Source organism: Hyla sarda, chromosome 6 (assembly GCF_029499605.1).
Source record: "Hyla sarda isolate aHylSar1 chromosome 6, aHylSar1.hap1, whole genome shotgun sequence".
NCBI lineage: Eukaryota > Metazoa > Chordata > Amphibia > Anura > Hylidae > Hyla > Hyla sarda.
The window spans coordinates 57,604,505-57,625,745 of NC_079194.1; the positions used below are offsets into that span (position 1 = coordinate 57,604,505).

Sequence of the window (21,241 nt, forward strand, 5' to 3'; positions counted from 1 at the left end):
GGTGGTCGGGACCCAGACCCTCCAGCGCTTCCGGAGTAGAAACAGGTGGGTGCCGCAAGCTATATTGCGGGGGTCCCCAGTGGCGGGACCCCCGCGATCAGACATCGTATCCCCTATCCTTTGGATAGGGGATAAGATGTCTAGGGGTGGAGTACCCCTTTAAGGTGCGTTAGAAATACACCCCCACAACCGTTTCAGATAACTTTCTTCTTCCCGGACTAAGGAAATTATCTGAAACGGTCGTAGGGGTGGACGTCCTGTGTGTTGTCCAGATCGCTTCTAATGTGGGCATTTTTCTTGCAGTTTTTTTTTTTTTTATACGTTCAGTACTTTGTTGTGCAGGTTCAGTTTAACATTCAGAGGCTGCAACTTTAGCCTGTACCCTCCCTTGTTTCGTATGTATTTATACCTATCGAAGGCGCATACACTTGATGTTATTTATACTGATGAGCGGCAGGGGCCATATTTGAATTTGCGATACTTCGCAAATATATTGACAATTATTTGTCCTATGTTTGCCAAATTCGCATATTCGCTATGTACGTTCACTTTTTTTTTCATGCGAAAATCTGCATGGAAAATTCGCGTAAAAATTTGCATGTGAAAAAAAACACGAATATTCGTTGTCATTACAAATATATAGCACTATATTCTAAATATTCACGAAATAGCGAAGTACCGATATTTGCGATAAAAATTTGCATTACGGATATTCGTGCTCAACACTAGTTATTTATGCCTTTAATCTGTAAAGCTAGGACAGCCTCTGTTTTTCCAGTTGCCTCTGTCTTTTTGTGTTGTTTTGTAATTGTCTTTTTTGCATTTTCTGTATGCTGTATTGTTTGAAATGGTGTATGTATTTTAATGCACCTTAAAGGGGTATTCCAGGCAAAAACTTTTTTTATATATATCAACTGGCTCCGGAAAGTTAAACAGATTTGTAAAATACTTCTATTAAAAAATCTTAATCCTTCCAATAGTTATTAGCTTCTGAAGTTTTCTGTCTAACTGCTCAATGATGATGTTACGTCCTGGGAGCTGTGCATGATGGGAGAATATCCCTTGCATGATGGGAAAATATCCCCATAGGAGCTGGACAGCTCCCGGGACGTGAGTCATCAGAAAGCAGTTAGACAGAAAACAGCAACTCAACTTCAGAAGCTAATAACTATTGGAAGGATTAAGATTTTATAATAGAAGTAATTTACAAATCTGTTTAACTTTCCGGAGCCAGTTGATATATAAAAAAAAAGTTTTTGCCTGGAATACCCCTTTAATAAAGAATATATTTTTATATTATATATATTTTTCTGCCGCAATTAGTTTTCTCTGTAGGTTATTGTTTATGTTATTGTGTTAGGCAGTATTTTTACTATCCGCTGGGGATACAATATAGGACACAGCATTCTTTTTGATTTGCCTGTTGTATTTAGTGCCAAATCTTTAAAAAAAAAAAATTTTTAGGTTATGTTAATGCATTACAATGTTAAACTGGGCATTGTTTGTAAGGCTGGGCTTACACTACCGAATTTCCCAGCTGAATTACACTTTGAAATTCCGCTCAATAATTCCGTTGCAGCCTGACAATAGGTGCCATTGCTGACAATAGGATTCAGCTGCACAGTGCACTATACACCTCTAAAGTATGCAGTGAAGTTAGCTGTGATTTGAAACAAATAGTTGCCCATCATTGCCAATTTTTTTATATTTTTATTCTCTTGAATTTATTTTAAAATTTTTACATCATGTCGGAACACACAAAAAAAGAAAGCCAGCACTTTTCAGAAAGAGGGAAATACAATATAATGGCTTGGTTTAGCGCCATACTACCTGTAGTAGGAATTTAGTACAATTGGATAGCAGTTAGGATGTAAAGGCAAACAGTACCTTCCCTGGAGCTGATTCACATAGCCCTATAAATGAGTCAAGCAGGGGCTGGGAAGAGTGGGTGAGCGAGGAAATGTGCCAGGCTTTGGCACTTGAGTAGCTCAGCTCCACCTCCTTGACTCTGGACTGAGAAATAAAAAGCAAATTTGATAAGTTTTGCAAACTTACCTTTACCATGGCATGAGACTTCATCGCTACTGCTTCCATCTACACTAGGAGGATGGTATATATACTAGATGTTTCACATTTTATTGTAAGCCCACCAGAAACAGTATAGCATACACTTATTTACAATATAAAAGGTGGTGTGTAAGAAGCCTGGCCAGAGGCTCAAACTGCATGAATAATAATTGACAAACAAACTTTAATTCTTTTAATTGCAGATAACAATTATAATGTCTGTTTAAGTGAGTGAATCAGGGGGAAATAGGCAAGCGCTGACATGCTGAGGAAACCAATGCAGCTTCTCCTCTGCTTGTCAGTGGAGGAGGGTGCCATTGTATCTGTCCAAAATCTCTTCTGACAAACAAACAAGACCCTGGAGCGGCTGAGCGAGTATTCTCACCACATCAGGCATTGCTCTGCATCCACAATGATCCAGCAGAGATATCACGACGGTGCACGTGTCTACCTCAGAACTTTTACTATAGCATGCATCTGAAAACAATACGTTATCATTTTTTGGCTAATTTGTAATAAGAGATCACACATTTGTAAACAGATTCAGCGTGTTATAAATGTTATTTGTATCTATTTGCAGATAAATGTAAATATTTTTAAAAGAATGATGAATTGTCTTCTATACATTTGTAATGAAAAGTATCAAGGATATGTAGAATAATATGAGATTCTATATCAGAACAAAATCAGTTCTGAACTATATCAATTCAGACCCTAGCTACTACATGAATATTGTAGGGATATGGAGATAGAAAAAATTTATAGAGAGGATCTTCTCTTGGACAAGGTTGGTCATTTGGTATCTCAAATGTAAGTTGCTGTAATAAAGTGGTAAAAAACAGGAAGAGTTCCATTCTGGCAAGTTGTTCTCCCAAGCAAGACCTCCGACCTACAAGAGAAAACAGATTATTTTCATATACTAGCACACATTGTGGCTTAAAGGGGTACTCCACCCCTAGACATCTTATCCCCTATGCAAAGGATAGGGGATAAGATGTCTGATCGCGGGGATCCCACCTGTTACTGCTCTGGAAGCGCTGGAGGGTCTGGGTCCAAACCACGGGAACGGAAGATCGCCCCCTCCCAACGACTTGCATTGAGGGGGCAGGGCGTGACGTCACGATCTTCCGTTCCCGTGGTCGGGACCCAGACCCTCCGGCACTTCCGGAGCAGTAACAAGTGGGTGACCCATGCTATATTGCGGGGGTCCCGCCGTAATCAGACATCTTATCCCCTATCCTTTGGATAGGGGATAAGATGTCTAGGGGTGGAGTACCCCTTTAATAAAACGTAAAAATGCAGCGCTGCATCCCCTTAAAGCGTACCCGTCAGATGCAACAAAACATTTTTTTTGTAATATCCTGACCATGTACATCTAATTTTTATGTGTCTAGCACCTTTATTTATTTTTTTATTACACTATTAATTTAGCTCACTAGTCTGAATTCCTCTCAAAGGGAGGGGGCGTGGCCTCACTGTGCAGGTCTCCGCCTCTTCCCTCAGTATGCTGTCTGCTCACATATCCCCTAGCATTAGCAAAACTACAACTCCCAGCTTGTCCTCACTGACAGTAGCGGAACACAAGCTGACAGTGGGAGGATTTTTCCTCCAGCTCTGAGCCCTGCACTCACAGCTGTCAATCATGGAAGTGTGTCCATGACATAGGTGATGATGCATGGACACAGCAGGAATAGTATGTGTCCAAGCAGGCAGGGGGGGGGGGCAGTTCTTTGACTGTCTTTTTCAGAATGAAATACTGAAAATGTTCTAATGAAAGCAATTGCAAAACCTATTGGTGCTTTACAACATATCAAAAGTTTTTGTATCTGACAGTGCCCATTTAATTCTCACTATAGATGGGGGCCAAAGAACAGACTGCCACCGAACAGAAAGGGTTAGTCATTGTAATGATATTCCATAAATTTATGAGATTGGAAAACTGTTTTAAATGGGTTGTCTAGGGAAAGAAATAACCTGTGTATAGTATCAAAAAGTATGATAAAATAACTTACTAATACAATGATATTAGCCATAGTGCACAGATCTTCCACATCAGCTTAACTATCTCCCTTGCAGCTGTGACATCACACCACACTTTCTGAATGTAGTCTGCTTTATCCGGGCTTCCCCCTTCCTGTTTAGGATCAGACATTTGATATGAAGAGGGGGAGCTCTTATTACTGCTCATTACTCATTACGACTCAAAGCCTTTCTCAGCCACATTAGTTTCCCTCAAAAAAGGCTAACTGCTGTCTTATCTGATAAAAACTTCCTGCTGCCTTAAAATCTAATGAGTAGTAATATGAGCTTTCTCTTCACATCAATGGTCTTTTCTGAGCAGACTGGAGGGAAGGGGGTATGGGAGATCTCTGCATTCACAAACTGTGACGTGATGTCACAGCTTCAAGGGAGAGAGCAGAGCTGATATGGAGAGATCTGTGCAGTATGGGTAATAACTATGGCTACTGCAGTATGGCCAATAATGGGTAACAGTTTTAAGGACCCTATACCTACCCTAATAATTAAGTCCCCAACTACCAGCACCTGTCTGGCCTATTCCTCTCTGTACTGGAGCAGACACACACACACCAACCTCCCCCCCCCCCCTTCTGTCAGGGACAGTGTATTGCTGCAGCAGTGTTGGGGGTATATCATATCAGGAATAGCCTCCACTGCACTTTTCCCCAATTTCCTCAATAAATAATTTCTTTAATAGATAAGTGACCAAGCATAATTTTGTTTTAGGTCAAATGCATGCAGAAATATAAACAATTGGGAAGGGTTCATAAAAAGAACCATTGTTGCTAAGACTCTTCAAGCTCACCTGCAGAAAATGGAATAAATACTTCTCGTTTTACAAACTTTCCGTTCTCATCCAGGAAGTGCATTGGGTAAAACTGGAAAGGTTTCTCCCATACTTTCTGATCCTTGAGCACAGAGGACAGGTTGGCGATGACAGTGGTGCCCTTTGGAAAAAGAATTGAAAAAAAAAAAACTATGAGAAAGCTAAATAAAAATTGTAGTCATAAAGCCCAATAAAAAAAAAATGGTTGGAGCTCCGAACCGAGCTAGGGGCACGCTGACGTCATCAGTCCAGCTCATCAATGTTCATAACCCCCCCTCCCTGCTCTTGGGTCCTGTGTTAGTGTACGGCGCATGTGCCGCTTCCCTCCCTACTCTTGCGCCCCGTGTTAGTGTACTTAGGGGTTGTTCATAACGCTTGTTAAACCACCAATCAAACAAACTCCTACAGGTTGAAGGATCTACTCTCCTAAATAGTACCCCCAAAAAATCTGATGACAGGATACCTTTCATGTCCACCTATTCAGTTAGTAGTCAGGCTATAGCCATTATCATTAGACGTAACTGGTCACTTGTGAGTAAGACAGTTGGCTTTGATAAACCACCAATAATGGCATATCAGAAGGGACGTAACTTTAAGGACCATCTAATTAAATCTGACGTTGGCTCATTTAAAGATAAAAATACACAGAGATTCAAACAGGGCAATTTTCCATGCGTAAACTGTAGCCATTGTAATTCTATGATAAAGGGTGATTTCTTAACTCATCCACATACAGGCAAACCATTTAAAATTCATGGTAGATACACATGCCGCTCCTCTTTTGTAATGTATTTGTTGACATGCCCATGTGGGCTCTACTATATAGGTGAAACCACCAACGAGTGCCGAATAAGACTAAATGGCCGTAAATCTTCTATTAGGACTAAAAAGGTTGATCTTCCTCTACCCAAGTATTTTTTGGAACTTGGTCATAATATTAGTCAATTAAGATTTCATATTATAGATCATGTGCCCCCCTTGAGGCGAGGAGGTGATAGAGAGAAATTATTGCGTCAGAAAGAACTTAAATGGATTTAAATGGACTCAATATGGATTTTGGCTTGAAACCCTTTATGTAGGCGTTTATGTATTCCTCTTTTCTCTTTCCCTTTTTTCTTTCTTTTTCCATTATATTTTATTTTATTTATTTTTGTTTTTTGTTTTTTATATTTATATTTATTTTTATTATTTATAATTTTTTTATATTTATTTTTTAATTTTTTTGTTTTATTTTGCTTAATTTTCATTTTTACATTTTATTTTTTTTCTGTATTGTTTCTTTCTTCTTTTTTCTTTTTTTCTTTTTTATTTCTTACCCTACACCCATTTTTTATTTTTATTTTTTCTTTATTTTTTTATTCTCCTTTTTCTTTCTTTTCCCCCTTTTTTCCCCTTTATTTCTCTTCTTTCTTTTTTCTACTTGATCCTTGTATGCAATTTTTATAAGTGACAACATGAGGTTATGGATATTTTCTTCCATGATGATATTTTAATATTTTTTTATATGTTTCTTTAGATTCATCTCACTATTTTTTTCACTCATCATTTTATATGAAGATTACAGCGGAGGATGAATTCACTTCTTGAAAAAACTTGTAAATGAAGATTTAATAACCAGAATGTATTTTGTGATACACTGATCCTAGTTTCAATATAGTACCTTTTTGTGATATTAATTTATCATATCTAATATATTTGCCTAGTTTGATATAAATTTTTATTTTTTATTTTTACACGTACATGTATAAAAGTCTGTTCAGACTCATATGTATTGTTAGCATTGCGGCCCGTTTGTGTCAGGTGCACGCTTAGGCATTTGCGGGCGCATATCTTATGCGCTGACCGATCCACTTGCGTGCAGTTACACATTCAGCTGCATCACGCATGCGCAAATAGTTGGCAATTGCGCAGATTATATAATTACGATCCTGGGCCTCTATGACGCTCCTGCATCAGCTGACCTATAGTGGTCAGCTGATCGGAACTACATACCGAGGAGCTACGCAGCCGCAGTCTGCTTGTTTACAAGCTATGCTGTAATACACAGACGCAGGATTCTCAAGCGATCAATAAGATAAGGATGCGATCAGAGACGTGGATCAATGTAAGTGAAGTCCCAGTGAACACATCTGAAGTTTAAATATGCTATAGTTAGCTGTTTTCTTAGTGTTTTTATATATTTGTATTTTTTTGTATATCTGGCTCACCATGACAACACAGTTTAGCCAATAGGATGTTAAAGCTGATTGTAATGATATATGTGGAACACCTGTTTTATAACCAATCACAGCATGTTGTGATTCCTATATATATGCACATTGTCACTTTGTTTGATATGCTTGAAAAAGGCAGTTTGTTTCCGAAACGTTGCACATTGGGAAGCGAATAAAGTCACACTCCATCTAAAAGCTTGAGTCTCCAGCTGGTTGGTGCTGTATCTACTTTGGATTCCGTGTTAGTGTACAGCGCATGCGCCACAAGAGCAGGGAGGGGGGTTAGGAATATTGATGAGCCGGGCGGAGCACCCGCCCGGTGAAGATGACATTAGTGTGCCCCTAGCTCGGTTCGGAGCTCCGCCCATGCCTCAAGGCCCTCATTTCCATAAAAAGAAAAATACAAATAGCTGCAGAACGGCTGGGCGAATCTGGATGTATCATTTTGATCAGCATCACCTGCACTATAAGCCTGTGTGACAGTTTTAGTGTGGGTGATGCTGCTGACAGATTTCCTTTAATATGTTTGTAGATACACATTACTACCACATGTATAAGTACTGTGCTACTATGTAATCTATGTCTATGCACTTTTAAACAAGACAAAATTTCCAAAATGTATAATATTGGCCATTTGTGTAGACACAGGATTTCACCTTTAGGGTCTATGCACAGAATCTCCATAGCCGGCATGTTCATTCTTTCTGTGGCAGAATTCCAGTGGCGGAGAGCTTCGCTGCTGAAATTCTGTAGTGTGCACTGTGCTGCTGAATCCTATTGACATCAATGGGACTCTGCTGTACCAGATTTTCCAAGCAGAATTCTGATTGGAAACTCTGCCGTGTGAATTGGCCCTTAGAGGTCAGATAATATAAACTCCAAGACCTTTCCCCTAGTTTTTACCTTTGGTATAATGTAACCTTTAATTTCTATATCTTTGTAGGTCATATGCACAGGCAAGGGGATAACATCTCCACATCGTTGTACTTCATGGATCACAGCATTAGTATATGGCATTTGTAGCATATCCCCCATTGTTGGGGTCCGTTCTCTTCCAATTACTTCATCAATTTCTTCTTGAACTTTGGCTGAATGACAATGTTTTTCACTGAATTAATGCTTATACATACTTTAGTATATGAATACTTTATATATGAGCATAATATTACATTGCAATATAAAGATAAACAGTGAAATTGACTTCAATGTACAGATACATTCCTATGTTCAGATACATACTTTTCATTTCACAAATGCTCCACTGTTTAAAGCAGAGCATAAAGCAGCTGATAAGTACTGGAAGGATTATGATTTTTTAATAGAAGTAATTTACATCTGTTTAAAATTCCACCGGAGTACCCATTTAACCCCTTAAGGACACATGACGTACTGGAACGTCATGTGTCCACTCCCGATCTATAACGCGGGGCCACGGCGTGGCCCCGCGTCATAGCGGGTCGGGCCCGGCCTCTAACAACGGCCGGGACCCGTGGCTAATAGCGCGCGGCATTGATCGCTGTGCCGCGCGCTATTAACCCTTTAGACGCGGCGTTCAAAGTTGAACGCCGCGTCTAAAGTGAAACCGAAAGCATGCCGGCTAGCTCAGTGGGCTGTTCGGGATAGCCGCGGTGAAATCGCGGCATCCCGAACAGCTGACAGGACAGCGGGAGGGCCCCTACCTGCCTCCTCGCTGTCCGATCGCCGAATGACTGCTCAGTGCCTGAGATCCAGGCATGAGCAGTCATGCGGCAGAATCATCGATCACTGGTTTCTTATGAGAAACCAGTGATCAATGTAAAAGATCAGTGTGTGCAGTGTTATAGGTCCCTATGGGACCTATAACACTGCAAAAAAAAAGTGCAAAAAAAAAGTGAATAAACATCATTTAACCCCTTCCCTATTAAAAGTTTGAATCACCCCCCTTTTCCCATAAAAGAAAAAACACAGTGTAAATAAAAATAAAAATAAACATAAATGGTATCGCCGCGTGCGGAAATGTCCGATTTATAAAAATATATCGTTAATTAAACCGCACGGTCAATGGCGTGCGCGCAAAAAAATTCCAAAGTCCAAAATAGTGCATTTTTGGTCACTTTTTATATCATGAAAAAATGAATAAAAAGCGATCAATAAGTCCTATCAATGCAAAAATGGTACCGTTAAAAACTTCAGATCACGGCGCAAAAAATGAGCCCTCATACCGCCCCATACACGGAAAAATAAAAAAGTTATAGGGGTCAGAAGATGACAATTTTAAACGTATTAATTTTCCTGCATGTAGTTATGATTTTTTCCAGAAGTCCGACAAAATCAAACCTATATAAGTAGGGTATCATTTTAATCGTATGGACCTACAGAATACATATCAGGTGTCATTTTTACCGAAAAATGTACTACGTAGAAACGGAAGCCCCCAAAAGTTACAAAACAGCGTTTTTTTTAAAATTTTGTCGCACAATGATTTTTTTTCCCGCTTCACCATAGATTTTTGGGCAAAATGACTGACGTCATTACAAAGTAGAATTGGTGGCGCAAAAAATAAGCCATCATATGGATTTTTAGGTGTAAATTTGAAAGAGTTATGATTTTTTAAAGGCAAGGAGCAAAAAACGAAAATGCAAAAACGGAAAAACCTCCGGTCCTTAAGGGGTTAATTGATCAGCATATAAATACATTTTTCAGCTAAATAGTCCAATTCATTGATTATCTTTAACCAGGTAACTCTTTACCTTCTCTATCTAGAAAGAACCACCGTGTTTCATACACAGGCCTTAACCCATAGGCGATATAGGGTGTACTTGTATGCTCTAGCCGCCTGGTAATAAACACACCACGGCATACATGTATGCCCTGAAGTCTTGAATGTGAATGTAAGTAACGGCTGCTATCAGCCATGTACTAATTGTCAACGAAGGACAATCACAGTACTTAAAGGGGTACTCTGCCTCTAGAAATCTTATTCCCTATCCTTTGGATAGGGGATTAGATGTCTGATTGCAGGGTTACCCCCACTGGGGACCGCCACGATCTCCCTGCTGCACCTGGCATTCTTTTTAGCTGCGTCAGGTGCAGCGCTGGAGACTCGTGATGTTATGGCCACGCCCCCTCAATGCAAGTCTATTAGATAAGGGATAAGATGTCTAGGGGTGGAGTACCCCTTAAAGAGCCTCAATGACAGTCCCTCTGCCTGACTGGCACCCCCCACAACATACATGTGGGGGTCAGATTGGTCTCCTCACCTGCTCAATGCAGTCCTGGGGCAATCTGCTGATGAAGTCAGCCTTTGGTAGACTTTATCAGTGGAGCGCTGATCAAGTAATGCTATATCCGACATCCCCCCCACCAGTCAGCTGTTACGCACAGCTGTAACACTCGCACTACAAGACAGTGAGCAGAGCCAGGTGGCCTATCCTGTTGTTCTCACCCTCTGTGAACATTATTATGGCGTTATCAAAATGGCAAAGTAGGAGTAAGAGATTTAAAATTTAAAGGTCATAGTAAAACTGAAGTGTAGCTACTCACACTGGACATCTGGGTAGAGGATCATATACAACAGAGCCCACCTCAGGGTGGTACTTGTAGTTTCTGTCCCAGCCATAAACAGATCATATATTGTCATAAGCAGGTTTCCCTCATTTAAACTACTCCCACTGTCTTCTTTCACCTTTAAGAAATAAATGTTATTAATACGGTGCTTAGAATAAATGTAGCACGTTTTGTAAAGGTCAGAAAACCCTTTTAAGGTGAGCTCAGAAAAATATAGTTTAATAGGTTTATAGCAGTATTTTATTGTTTAAAATAGAATAAACTTCTGCCCAGATTCTAATAGAATAACCTCTTCCACACTGAAGTACTTTGCACCTTTTTTGTAAACCCATCCACAGAAAAAGTGCAAATACAAAGCCCGCGGACAAACTGGACAAATGGTGCCTAGGATGATGCAAGCCATTCTACTACCAGGGAATCCAATTGCCCAGAATCTCTGGACTTTCAAACACCGTTTTTAATTGAATGTGCTTCATTAAGCTATAAACAAGCTATAAGCTATATAAGTTATATAGAAAGCTATAATGTCATTGGCTACTTGTCCTTTCACTCCTATAGGCTGCAGGATGCTTTAGACCTACAGAATCTTCTTACTACAGGGATCTACCAACCTACTGGGGGGACCTAACAGATTTGAGGTATCCACCTACCTACCGAGGGACCTAACGAATAGGAGGTCCCCACCTACCTACACGGGAGACCCAACTACTTTCAAGGGGGAAAAAAATACCCACTACGGGGACTCACCTAACAGGGAACCTACCTCCTACCTACCTACTAGGGTTCTACCTAACTACTGAGTGAATGTATCTACTTAATAGGGTGACTTACATACCAACTGGGGGGAACCTACCTAAATGGGTGACTGATTTACCAGAGTCCCTATCTACTTATGGGACTTACCTAATGGAGGCATCTGCTTACTTAATGGAGGCACTACCTGCTTACTAGGAGGACCTAACTATCAGAGGTCATATCTGCCTACCCAATGGGGACCATATACCTACTGGAGGATTTACCCACCAGCTTCCCTACTTACCTAATGGTGGGACATATCTTTTTAATTGGGGACCTTCCTACCTATTGAGGGGGACCTACTTACTAAATGGGGAAGTCCTGTCTACATTCTTTTCCTAAAAGACAGAAATTGTGAACAAATCTGGTCAGAGATAAATGTCACCTGTGAAATATTGGATGCAACTGTACTGTATTTCCCTTTAAAGTCTGCAGAGCACCTTTGTAGGACTGGAAACTATTCCTACCTGCCTCTGTGCATCCAGTCTTCTTTCTGGAGAAGCAAAGCGTTGATAACACTGATCAATGCTGTATAATAAATGTCTCAAAACCCTTCCACCCTAATAAAAGTTGAAATCACCCTCCCTTTTCCAACTTTTCAAATAAAATAATTTAAACAAAAATAAACATAAGCATACTTGGTGTCCCTGCGTGCAGAAAAAGTATTTAAAAAAAAAGTAGCAAAAGAAAACTAAACCTATATAAATTGGGCATTGCTGTACGGTAATTGTATTGACCTACAAAATAAAGGTAATGGCTTTATTACTGTAAAGTGCAATACAAAATTGTATTTATTTATTTATTTCTCAATTTTGTCCTAAAAATTTTTTCTTTTTTTTTTGGGGGGGGGGGGGGCTTCTCAGTAGATTTTTTTTTTGTAAAACGAGTGATCTCATTAATTTCAATTGGTCCCACAAACAACAAGCCCTCATATGGGTCTGTAGATGGAAAATGGGTCTGTAAAAGGAAAGGGGATAAGATGTCTGATCGTGGGGCTCCCGCCACTGGGGATCTTCCTGCTGCACCCAGCGTCGGGTGAAGCTCCTGAGACTTGTGATGTCATGGTCACACCCCGATCATAACATCACGGCCACGCCCCCTCAATGCAAGTCTACTGGAGGGGGCATAAGGCCCATCATTCCCCCTCCCATAGACTTGCATTGAGGGAGCGTGGCCATGACGTCATGAGCGGGGCATGACCGTGACGTTTCGAGCCACCGCCTGGCATCGCCAGTCATCTGGCACAGAGCGAAGTTCGCTCTGCACACCGGATGTCTGGGGTGCCAGAGCCGAGATCGTGGGGGTCCCAGTGGCGGGACTACCGTAATCTTATCTTATCCTCTATCCCCTTTCCTTTAAGGGGTTAATAAAAAACCAACATAATCAAATTTTTTGTGGTAATGCTAGTATTCTTGGTGTGATAAAATTATTTAGACCTTCAATAGTGGTAATATTTGTTATTCTAGTCTTTTGTGTAGTTACTCTCTATGGTATATTGGATGTGAGTTGTTAGCCACACAGTTAATTTTGCTGCACCGCCCTGAAAAACTGTAAGGATGTAAGCACACATGCATTTTTAATGCAGTTTTTCAAACAGTTTTTTGAGCCGAAGACAGATGGAGATTCAAAAAAACGTATTAGATTAAAGTTGATGCAAAGGTCCAATTTCAATCAAAGCGATTATTCATCACAAGAAATGTAACTAATGAGTAATCATCTAAGCTGACCAATGATACACTGTTCTTATCAGAAATGAAGTTAGATAGTCCATGAATGATCCTCCAGGGACAAAAAAAGGTCTCAGAATGTTCCCAGAATATTTCTTGAAAAACTGTTAATCCTTTGCCAGATGTCACTGATCATGTGCAGCCACTTCTGACCCTTTATAAAGCTTTTTATTAGTAAAACGCAAGTCGGGAGTGGTAGTCTCCTGCTGCCCTATACTGTTCCTTAGTGAATTTACCCCTGTTATATGGCTTCAATTATTAAGTGTTTACATGTTTAATTCCTCATGCAAACAATTGCTTTTCCAGCTTGCTTGAGTTTCTTGCTTTCACAACTTGTGGGAGCGGAGGCAAGAAGACCAGAAAAACCAGCTGATATCGGAGTGAATTGCAAGGTGACACAAAACCAGTGATGCCAACGCATTCCTGACATAAACACACCCTTTATCATGATACTTTCAGTAGTGCAAGTCTGCTATTTATGTCTGTTAGATTGTATGTAGCTGATAAAATCTGTGCTGCTAGCAGACCAACACTGCTGAAAAGCTAAGAACATACAAAGAAAGTACAAAAACATATGAAAATTTATAAAAAATACATAAAATATTCTATGTATATATTAAATATAATAAGATATGACAACAGATGCAAAACTATTGCATCAATCACAGATATCTATTCAATGGATACCGTCAGAAGCTCTGGCTCTATTTATGGGCACCATCACTGGAGCTTCCAGAGATGGAAATACAGGGACCTCCTTCCTCTATGCTCCTAGGCTACCCACAGAGCGGTGTTTCTGCAGGCAAACAACCAACATACGGTATGCAATAAAAAGTGTTTCAGGTGGCTGTCAGCGGTACCACCACTCTGGAGGAAGCTCAGAAGGAGAAGAGGAAATAGATTGGCTAACCCTGGGAACCTCTGATGATATAACATTCCATATATGAGCCGCTACATCATCAGGGCTTCCCCAGGGCTCCCCTATAGGAGCAGCCAATGTATCCACCTAATCCAAAAAAAAGAAGATCCATAAACATAACACTGCATGCAGCTGTAATTGGACTTGCCCGTTTCAGGTGTCTGAAAGTTTACATGCTGCTTCTAAGGAGCAACTAAGAAAAGTAAAGGAGTACAATAGTCTTAAACAAATATGTGTAAAGCCCAGCTCACCACCACATCCGCTGTGTAACAGATACATGTGGACCACACGTCTTAACTTGCCGAGAAACAGAGAAGATCCAGCACAGCGGCATGCGGTAAAAACATTAGCTTTAATAAGGCTTTACATAGAAAACAGCTCGCAACAGTTCAGACACAAAGTGACACGTTTCAGCGGATGTGTCCGTCTTAGTCATACTGGTTCCACTAAAAATCCTAAAAATCTGCTCAGACTATATAGGGGGAAGTTCCCACCCACAACAGGTGAAAACACCCGTCCTGGTTAGGTCTCCTCCCCACCCACATAGTCCGGAGCTAACATAGAGACAGATAAACTAACACATTAAATTGATTTGACATAACACGAGTGTATAAAAATTATCACAAATATAAACCATAAGACAATCTGTCTAATAGAACACTATATACACAGTACTAAACACAAAAAGAGCATGACAAATTAGGACAAAAATAGCATTTTATAAACCGTGTCATTTTGTGTAGACCGTGATTATAAACTAAACCTTGTAATTGCGCCGCATAACACATTCTTCCCATAAAAAGGATATAATTCCCAATATGAATAAACGCTAAGGTGCATATAAATATATCACTGCAAGCGCAATACAAAGAAGGAGAAAAAGGAATACTATTAAAGCTTATTATTCTCCTAAAATCTTGATATTCATATGCAATGTATACCTACATACAATCAATCATACGACTTCTGGGAAAATCTTCTGGCTGACAGTGAAGTGGTATATACCTGTGTAACAAAACTAAACTGGCCTGAACCCATTGGATTGTTCAAGAATAGTAAAATGCCGGGATGAGCAAAAGGCAATACGACATGAAAGTACATGCCCAAATAACGACATATATTCCAAAAATGTATAATGTAAGATCACGTCTTGCCTTTTATTCATACCGATTGGGTAACGAGTGTCGAGTTTTAAAATCCAAAAGACCTCCTGGTCTAATTCACACTTGAAGGACCCCAGATACGAAAGCCTAGTGGGTTTGCTACAATTGTCACTAGAAAAAAGTCTAGGAGATACTTTAGTTGCAATAGTTGTTGCTCTCCTGGACACACATCGGAAACCCTTCTGAAAATCTCGTATGCAGGATCTCCGCATTGTTGTATTATACTACGCACAACATTATAATAATCACTGTATTGAGTAGAAAATACAATAGGTTGATCATCACAGGGACCAGCTTTCTTCCCTTTGCCACCAAACAGGAGCATATCATGTTCCTTGCTTCTAGCTATATCTATAGCTCTTAATTAATGGCAAGGACGATACCATCTGTGCTTCAGACGTGAAGCTATGTTATCTGCTGCATGTTCAAAATCACAATTCAAGGAACAGTTACGTTGGGTCGGATCATTTCCCCCACGGGAAAGTTCTTAATGACGTGGGGGGGATGAAATGATGCTGCATGAAGTATAGAATTAACCGTGGTGTCCTTGTGGGACATAGCGGTAATAACCTTCCCGGATGTGATGTCTCCCACAAGTTGCAAATCAAGAAATGACATAGATCACAAATTGTGGGAGACCGTGAAGCGAAAATTACGTTTATTGCAATTAAGGTAACAAGCAAAATCTTGTATGGCCGCTACATCTGACCCCCATATGAATATGAGGTAGTCTATGTAGAGGCCATACCACTGAATACTGGTGGCAAAAGGATTAGTGGGGGTGAAGAATGTTGACAAGAGAGGAGAAAAACTTTGCCCCCATCAATGCTCTGGTGGTCTGCAAGAAGAAACTGCCATCGAACATAGGAGGAAGCACAACACAGGTCATCCCAGGCACGAAACAAGACAGAAGAGGAGGTGAGAACTGTCTCTGTGTTTAATCTGTTTGCCAAACTACTTTCTTCTGCCAAATTGTCTGTGTTATCCCGAGGGCTAACGTGCTAATGTTATGGGGGGTGCCCTGCGGTTCTCTTTTACGGACCTCAGGACATTCTCTGAATTACAACCATTTCACAATACTACAGCAGTGTCTGATGAACCCACTTTCCATACTATTAATACAGAATTTTACCCTATCATGTCTAGAACTCCAGTTCTTGACTATTTCCAGGAGGCAGTTGAACGGGAATTGGTTATTTTATCTCAATCACCAAGGTAAGGCAGAAGTAATTTATCATTTAATAAAAGACAGGCATTGATGAGTTTGGAGAAAATGGATGACATTATTGTCCATCAGGCGGACAAAGGGGGGGCAGTAGTCGTGCTAGACAAGGGTCTTTACCGTAGTTTGAATTTAGCTATGTTATCTTATACAAATACATAGAGGCCCTTGAGGAAAGATCCCACTTCGATTTTCAGGCCCCTACTGCAGAATATGGGGATCTTGGGGTGGAAAAGGGATATTTGAGTCTTAAACAATGTGACTACCTGATCCAGTGTCCGGTGATTGCTATTTTCCATTCCCTCCCCAAGGTCCACAAAAAAAGTTTTCCCTCCTCCTATGAGACCGATTGTAGCGGGCATGTCATCACTAAATGAGTGATTATGCGCTTGGGTAGACAACATTCTTTAACCCCTTATTGGTGAGATGCCTGTTTACATAAAGGACACGACTCACATTTTGGCCATGTGTGAACATATTACATGGCAGGAAGGTTTTGTTTGGATTTCTGCAGACGTTACATCATTGTAATTCCCTGTCTTCCCCCATTCGAAAGCCAAGATAGCAATGGCATGGTTTATTCACACATATTCCTGTTACTCTGATGGTCTGCAAGAATATATAGCATTAGCAGTGGAATATCTTTTAACTCATTATTTTTTTATGTTCGATGTCAGTTTCTTCTTGCAGACCACCAGAGTGGCGATGAGGCAAAGTTCTCCCCCTCTCTTCCCAACATTTATATATGTTAGTGGGGGAGGGAGACACTCTTCGCCCCCACTATTCCTTTTGCCACCAGTATCCAGTGGTATTGCCGCTACATTGACTACTAGTGTTGCTCGCGAATATTCGCAATGCTAATTTTATTCGCAAATATCGCATATTCGCGAATTCGCGAATATTCGCGAATATAGCACTATATATTCGCAATTACGAATATTCTTTTTTTTTTTTCACAGTAGACATCCCAGTCATCACCCTTCTCTGCTTCCAGCTTGTGTGGTGTAAAGAAGGCTCTAATACTACTGTGTGAGACTGGCGTGCGAATTTTCGCATATGCAAATTTCCGCATATGCGAAAATAAAACCCGAATATTACGAATATGCAAAACTAGCGAATATATGACGAATATTCATCCATATATTCGCGAAATATCGCAAATTCAAATATGACCTATGCCGCTCAACACTATTGACTACCTCATATTCATATGGGGGTCGGATGTAGCGGCCATGCAAGATTTTGCTTGTTACCTTAATGGCAATGAACTTAATCTTAGCTTCACGGTCTCCCACAGTGAAGCAAATGTTAAGGACATCACGTCCGGGAAGGTTATTACCACTATGTACCGCAAGGACACCTCGGTTAATTCTATACTTTATGCGGCATCATGTCATCCCTCCCACATCATCAAGAACTTGCCCGTGGGGGAAATTATCCGAGCCCAACGTAATCGTTCCTTGAGTTGTGATTTTGTATGTGAAGCAGATAACATAGCTTCACATCTAAAGCACAGAGGGCATCGTCCTTGCCATATATTAGAGCTATAGATATAGCTAGAAGCAAGGAACGTTATACCCTCCTGTTTGGTGGCAAAGGGAAGAAAGCTGGTCCCTGTGATGATATTGTATTTTCTACTTAATATAGCGATGATTATAATGCTGTGCATAGAATAATACAAAAATACATGCCTATGATCAGCGGAGATCCTGCATATACGAAGGTTTTTCAGAAGGGTTTCCGATGTGTGTCCAGGAGAGGAACAACTATTGCAACTATAGTATCTCCTATACTTTTTCTAGTGACAATCATAGCAAAACCACTTGACTTTCAAGTGTGGGCACACTAGATGGCATGTTGCGCAGTGATGAATAACAGTACTGAGTTTGCATCAACAGACAATGATGAGAGGTTTAAGATAAAGTAGTACAATAACTGTAAGACTACTCATGCAGTGTACCTGATTACGTGCCAGGAGTGTAACATTCAATATGTAGGATAAATTACTAATGTTCTGAAAGTGAGGATATGAGAACACCTTTCAGATATCCCACATTTTAACTCCTGCCACATATCTATGGTTAGCAAACATTGTGCCCCCTTGAGAGGGGGAGACCATAGGCCGAAGGTATTAGACCGTGAGGTGTTTTGGATTTTAAAACTTTGCACTCGTTACTCAACCGGTATGACTAAAAGGCAAGATGTGATCTTACATTATTAATGTATGCAATATATGTCGTTATTTACTTGTACTTTAATGTCGTATTGCCTTTTGCTCATTCCAGCATTTTACTATTCTTGAACAATCCAGTGGGTTCAGGGTAGTTTAGTTTTGTTACACAGGTAAATACCACTTCACTGTCAGTCAGAAGATTTTTCCAGAAGTCATATGATTGATTGTATCTACGCTAAAATGCTACCAATAAAAACCATAAATCACCATACCAAAAACAAGCCCTCATAAATCTCCATAGTTGCCAAAATAAAATAAAAATTATAGAGGTAAGAACACGATGGTGCAAAGCCTTTTTTAAAGTTTTAAGTAGTATGATGTAAAAAAAATTAAATGGGTAGCGCTTAAATTGCAATGACTTGCAGAATTAAGTTAAAGGAAATTTGCCATCAGTTTAAACTGGACTAACCTGTCAGTACAGACAGGTATTGCAGGTGACAAGGATGACAACTATATTTACCTGGTCCCGTTCCATGCTGTGGGTCTCCCACAGCCTTCCGCCGGTTCTTCCCTTCCACGGCTGACTCGTAACATGGGCGGAGCTCAGTGATGTCATGAAGCTCTGACCATGCTCCAAGTCGGCCCAGAAAGGAAGATACGGCGGAAGCTTGCAGGGGAACCAGAGAAGGGAACGTGACCAGAAAAGTATGGTTGTCATCAGTGTCACCTGCACTACCTGTCTGTACCAACAGGTTAGTGCAGGTGAAACTGATGACAAATTACCTTTAACATGTTGGCATTACCGCAAAATGAACATCAAAAAAATTAAAACGTCAACGGTTGTTGAAAAGCATTTTTTTTTTTTCACAAAAAATAACTTGGTTTTGCATTACATTTTATGGTAAAATGTTGTTAAAAATTACAATTCGTCCAACAATAAACAAGCTCTTATATGGCCAAAAGTGAAAATAAGGGGTTAAAAGGGCCTTTGAAAAGTAAGACATGGAGGTGATTGGTTGCTGAAGGTAACTGCTCCACTTTTCCTTTGATAAATCTCTCCCATTGTATAGTACAGAACAATGTTTCTCAACCTTTTTAAGCTGAGTGCCCCAGTGTTAAGATGTTCCAACCTAGTTCTCTCAAGAAAACAATCAGTAATATTAAAGGCGTATTCCAGCTTTATATATCTTATCCCCTATCCAAAGGATAGGGGATAAGATGTATGATCACAGGGGTCCTGCCGCTGGGGACCCCGTGATCTCAATGCAGCCCCCGTCATTCTAAGCCGGGCGCTGTCTCGGAAACGGGACATCACGTCATGGCCACGCCCCCTAGTGACATCAAGACACACAGACACAAGACATCAAGACATTCATGTCGGGGCTGCACCGAGATCGTGGGGGTCCCCAGGGGAGGGACCCCTGCGATCATACATCTTATGCTCGCACTGCTGTCAGAGACTTTGTTTGGAGCCTCTGTTGGTGGTTCCTTGAGATCTGATGGGAAAAATAGTGCAGCTTCCTGTCAAAATGATGGACTGCACAATGGAACTCGATAGACCCCATTAAAAGTTAATGGGGTCTCTTGGGTTACATTGGTGTTTTCGGATATGCTGGCACTGCATCATGGTTTCTGTTCATAAAAGACAATAAAAAGAAGCATATGCATGCCCCACCTAAGATGTCCAAAATATAGGCATAATGCATTCTGAAAGTCTTCAGACCGTTTCATTTTTTTAACATTATGTTATGTTGCTGTCTAATCGGTTTCTTCCCCATCATTTCGCACTCATTCTTTTACCCCTATCATTCTGCACTCAGTGCCCCATAATTACAAAGTGAGAACAGAATGTTAGAAATGTTTGGTAATTTGTTGAAAAGGAAAAAGTAAAATTTTGCATTGGCATAAGTATTCATATATTCATAGCAGAAAATTCGGAACACTGAAAGTTCCCCAAGAGCACAGTGACCTACACAATTCCTAATGGAGGAAGTTTGGAACAACCAGGAATCTTACTAGAGCCGGCAAAACTATTTGGGGAAAATGGCCTTGGTAAGACAGGTCAATGGTCACTCTGGCTGAGCTTCAAAGATCCTGTGTAAACCATCACTGCCGCACTCCACGAGTCTGATCACGGGGGGTCCGCAGCTGGGACTCCCATGATCTCACCCGGCGTTCATTTAGAATGTTGGGTGCCGGCAGCGGGGATCGTGACCTCACAGCCATGCCCCCTCATGACTTCATGCCACTCCCCCTTAAAGCAAGTCTATGGGAGGGCAGGGCATGACATCACGAGGGGGCATGGCCATGACATCACGACCCACCGCCGCCCCTCCAAGCATTCAGATCAAAATGTTGCAAATGCTAGGGCAACGGAGTACCCCTTTAAAGGACTCTCAGCCTGTGAGAAAAAAGGTTCTCTAATGAAACCAAGATTTAACTTTGGTCTTAATTCTAGTCGCTAGGTCTGGAAAAAAACAGGCTCTGCCCATCACCTGCCTTATACTATCCCTACAGTGAAGCATGGTGGGGGAAGCATCATGCTGTGGGGGTGTTTTTCAGTGGCTGGAC

The 21,241-nt window shown here is 40.7% G+C and overlaps 1 protein-coding gene across 1 annotated transcript in view; it reads right to left on the minus strand.

The window, feature by feature from the left end:
• Positions 1–2,774: 2,774 nt before the first annotated feature.
• Positions 2,775–21,241, minus strand: part of LOC130277449 (cytochrome P450 2D17-like) — a 34,093-nt gene continuing 15,626 nt past the window's right edge. The window contains exons 6-9 of the mRNA XM_056528121.1: positions 10,648–10,789; positions 8,029–8,213; positions 4,892–5,033; positions 2,775–2,956 (exon numbers count right to left, since the gene is read on the minus strand). Coding sequence (XP_056384096.1) covers positions 2,775–2,956; positions 4,892–5,033; positions 8,029–8,213; positions 10,648–10,789 — 651 coding nt within the window. The remainder of the gene's footprint in view (positions 2,957–4,891; positions 5,034–8,028; positions 8,214–10,647; positions 10,790–21,241) is intronic.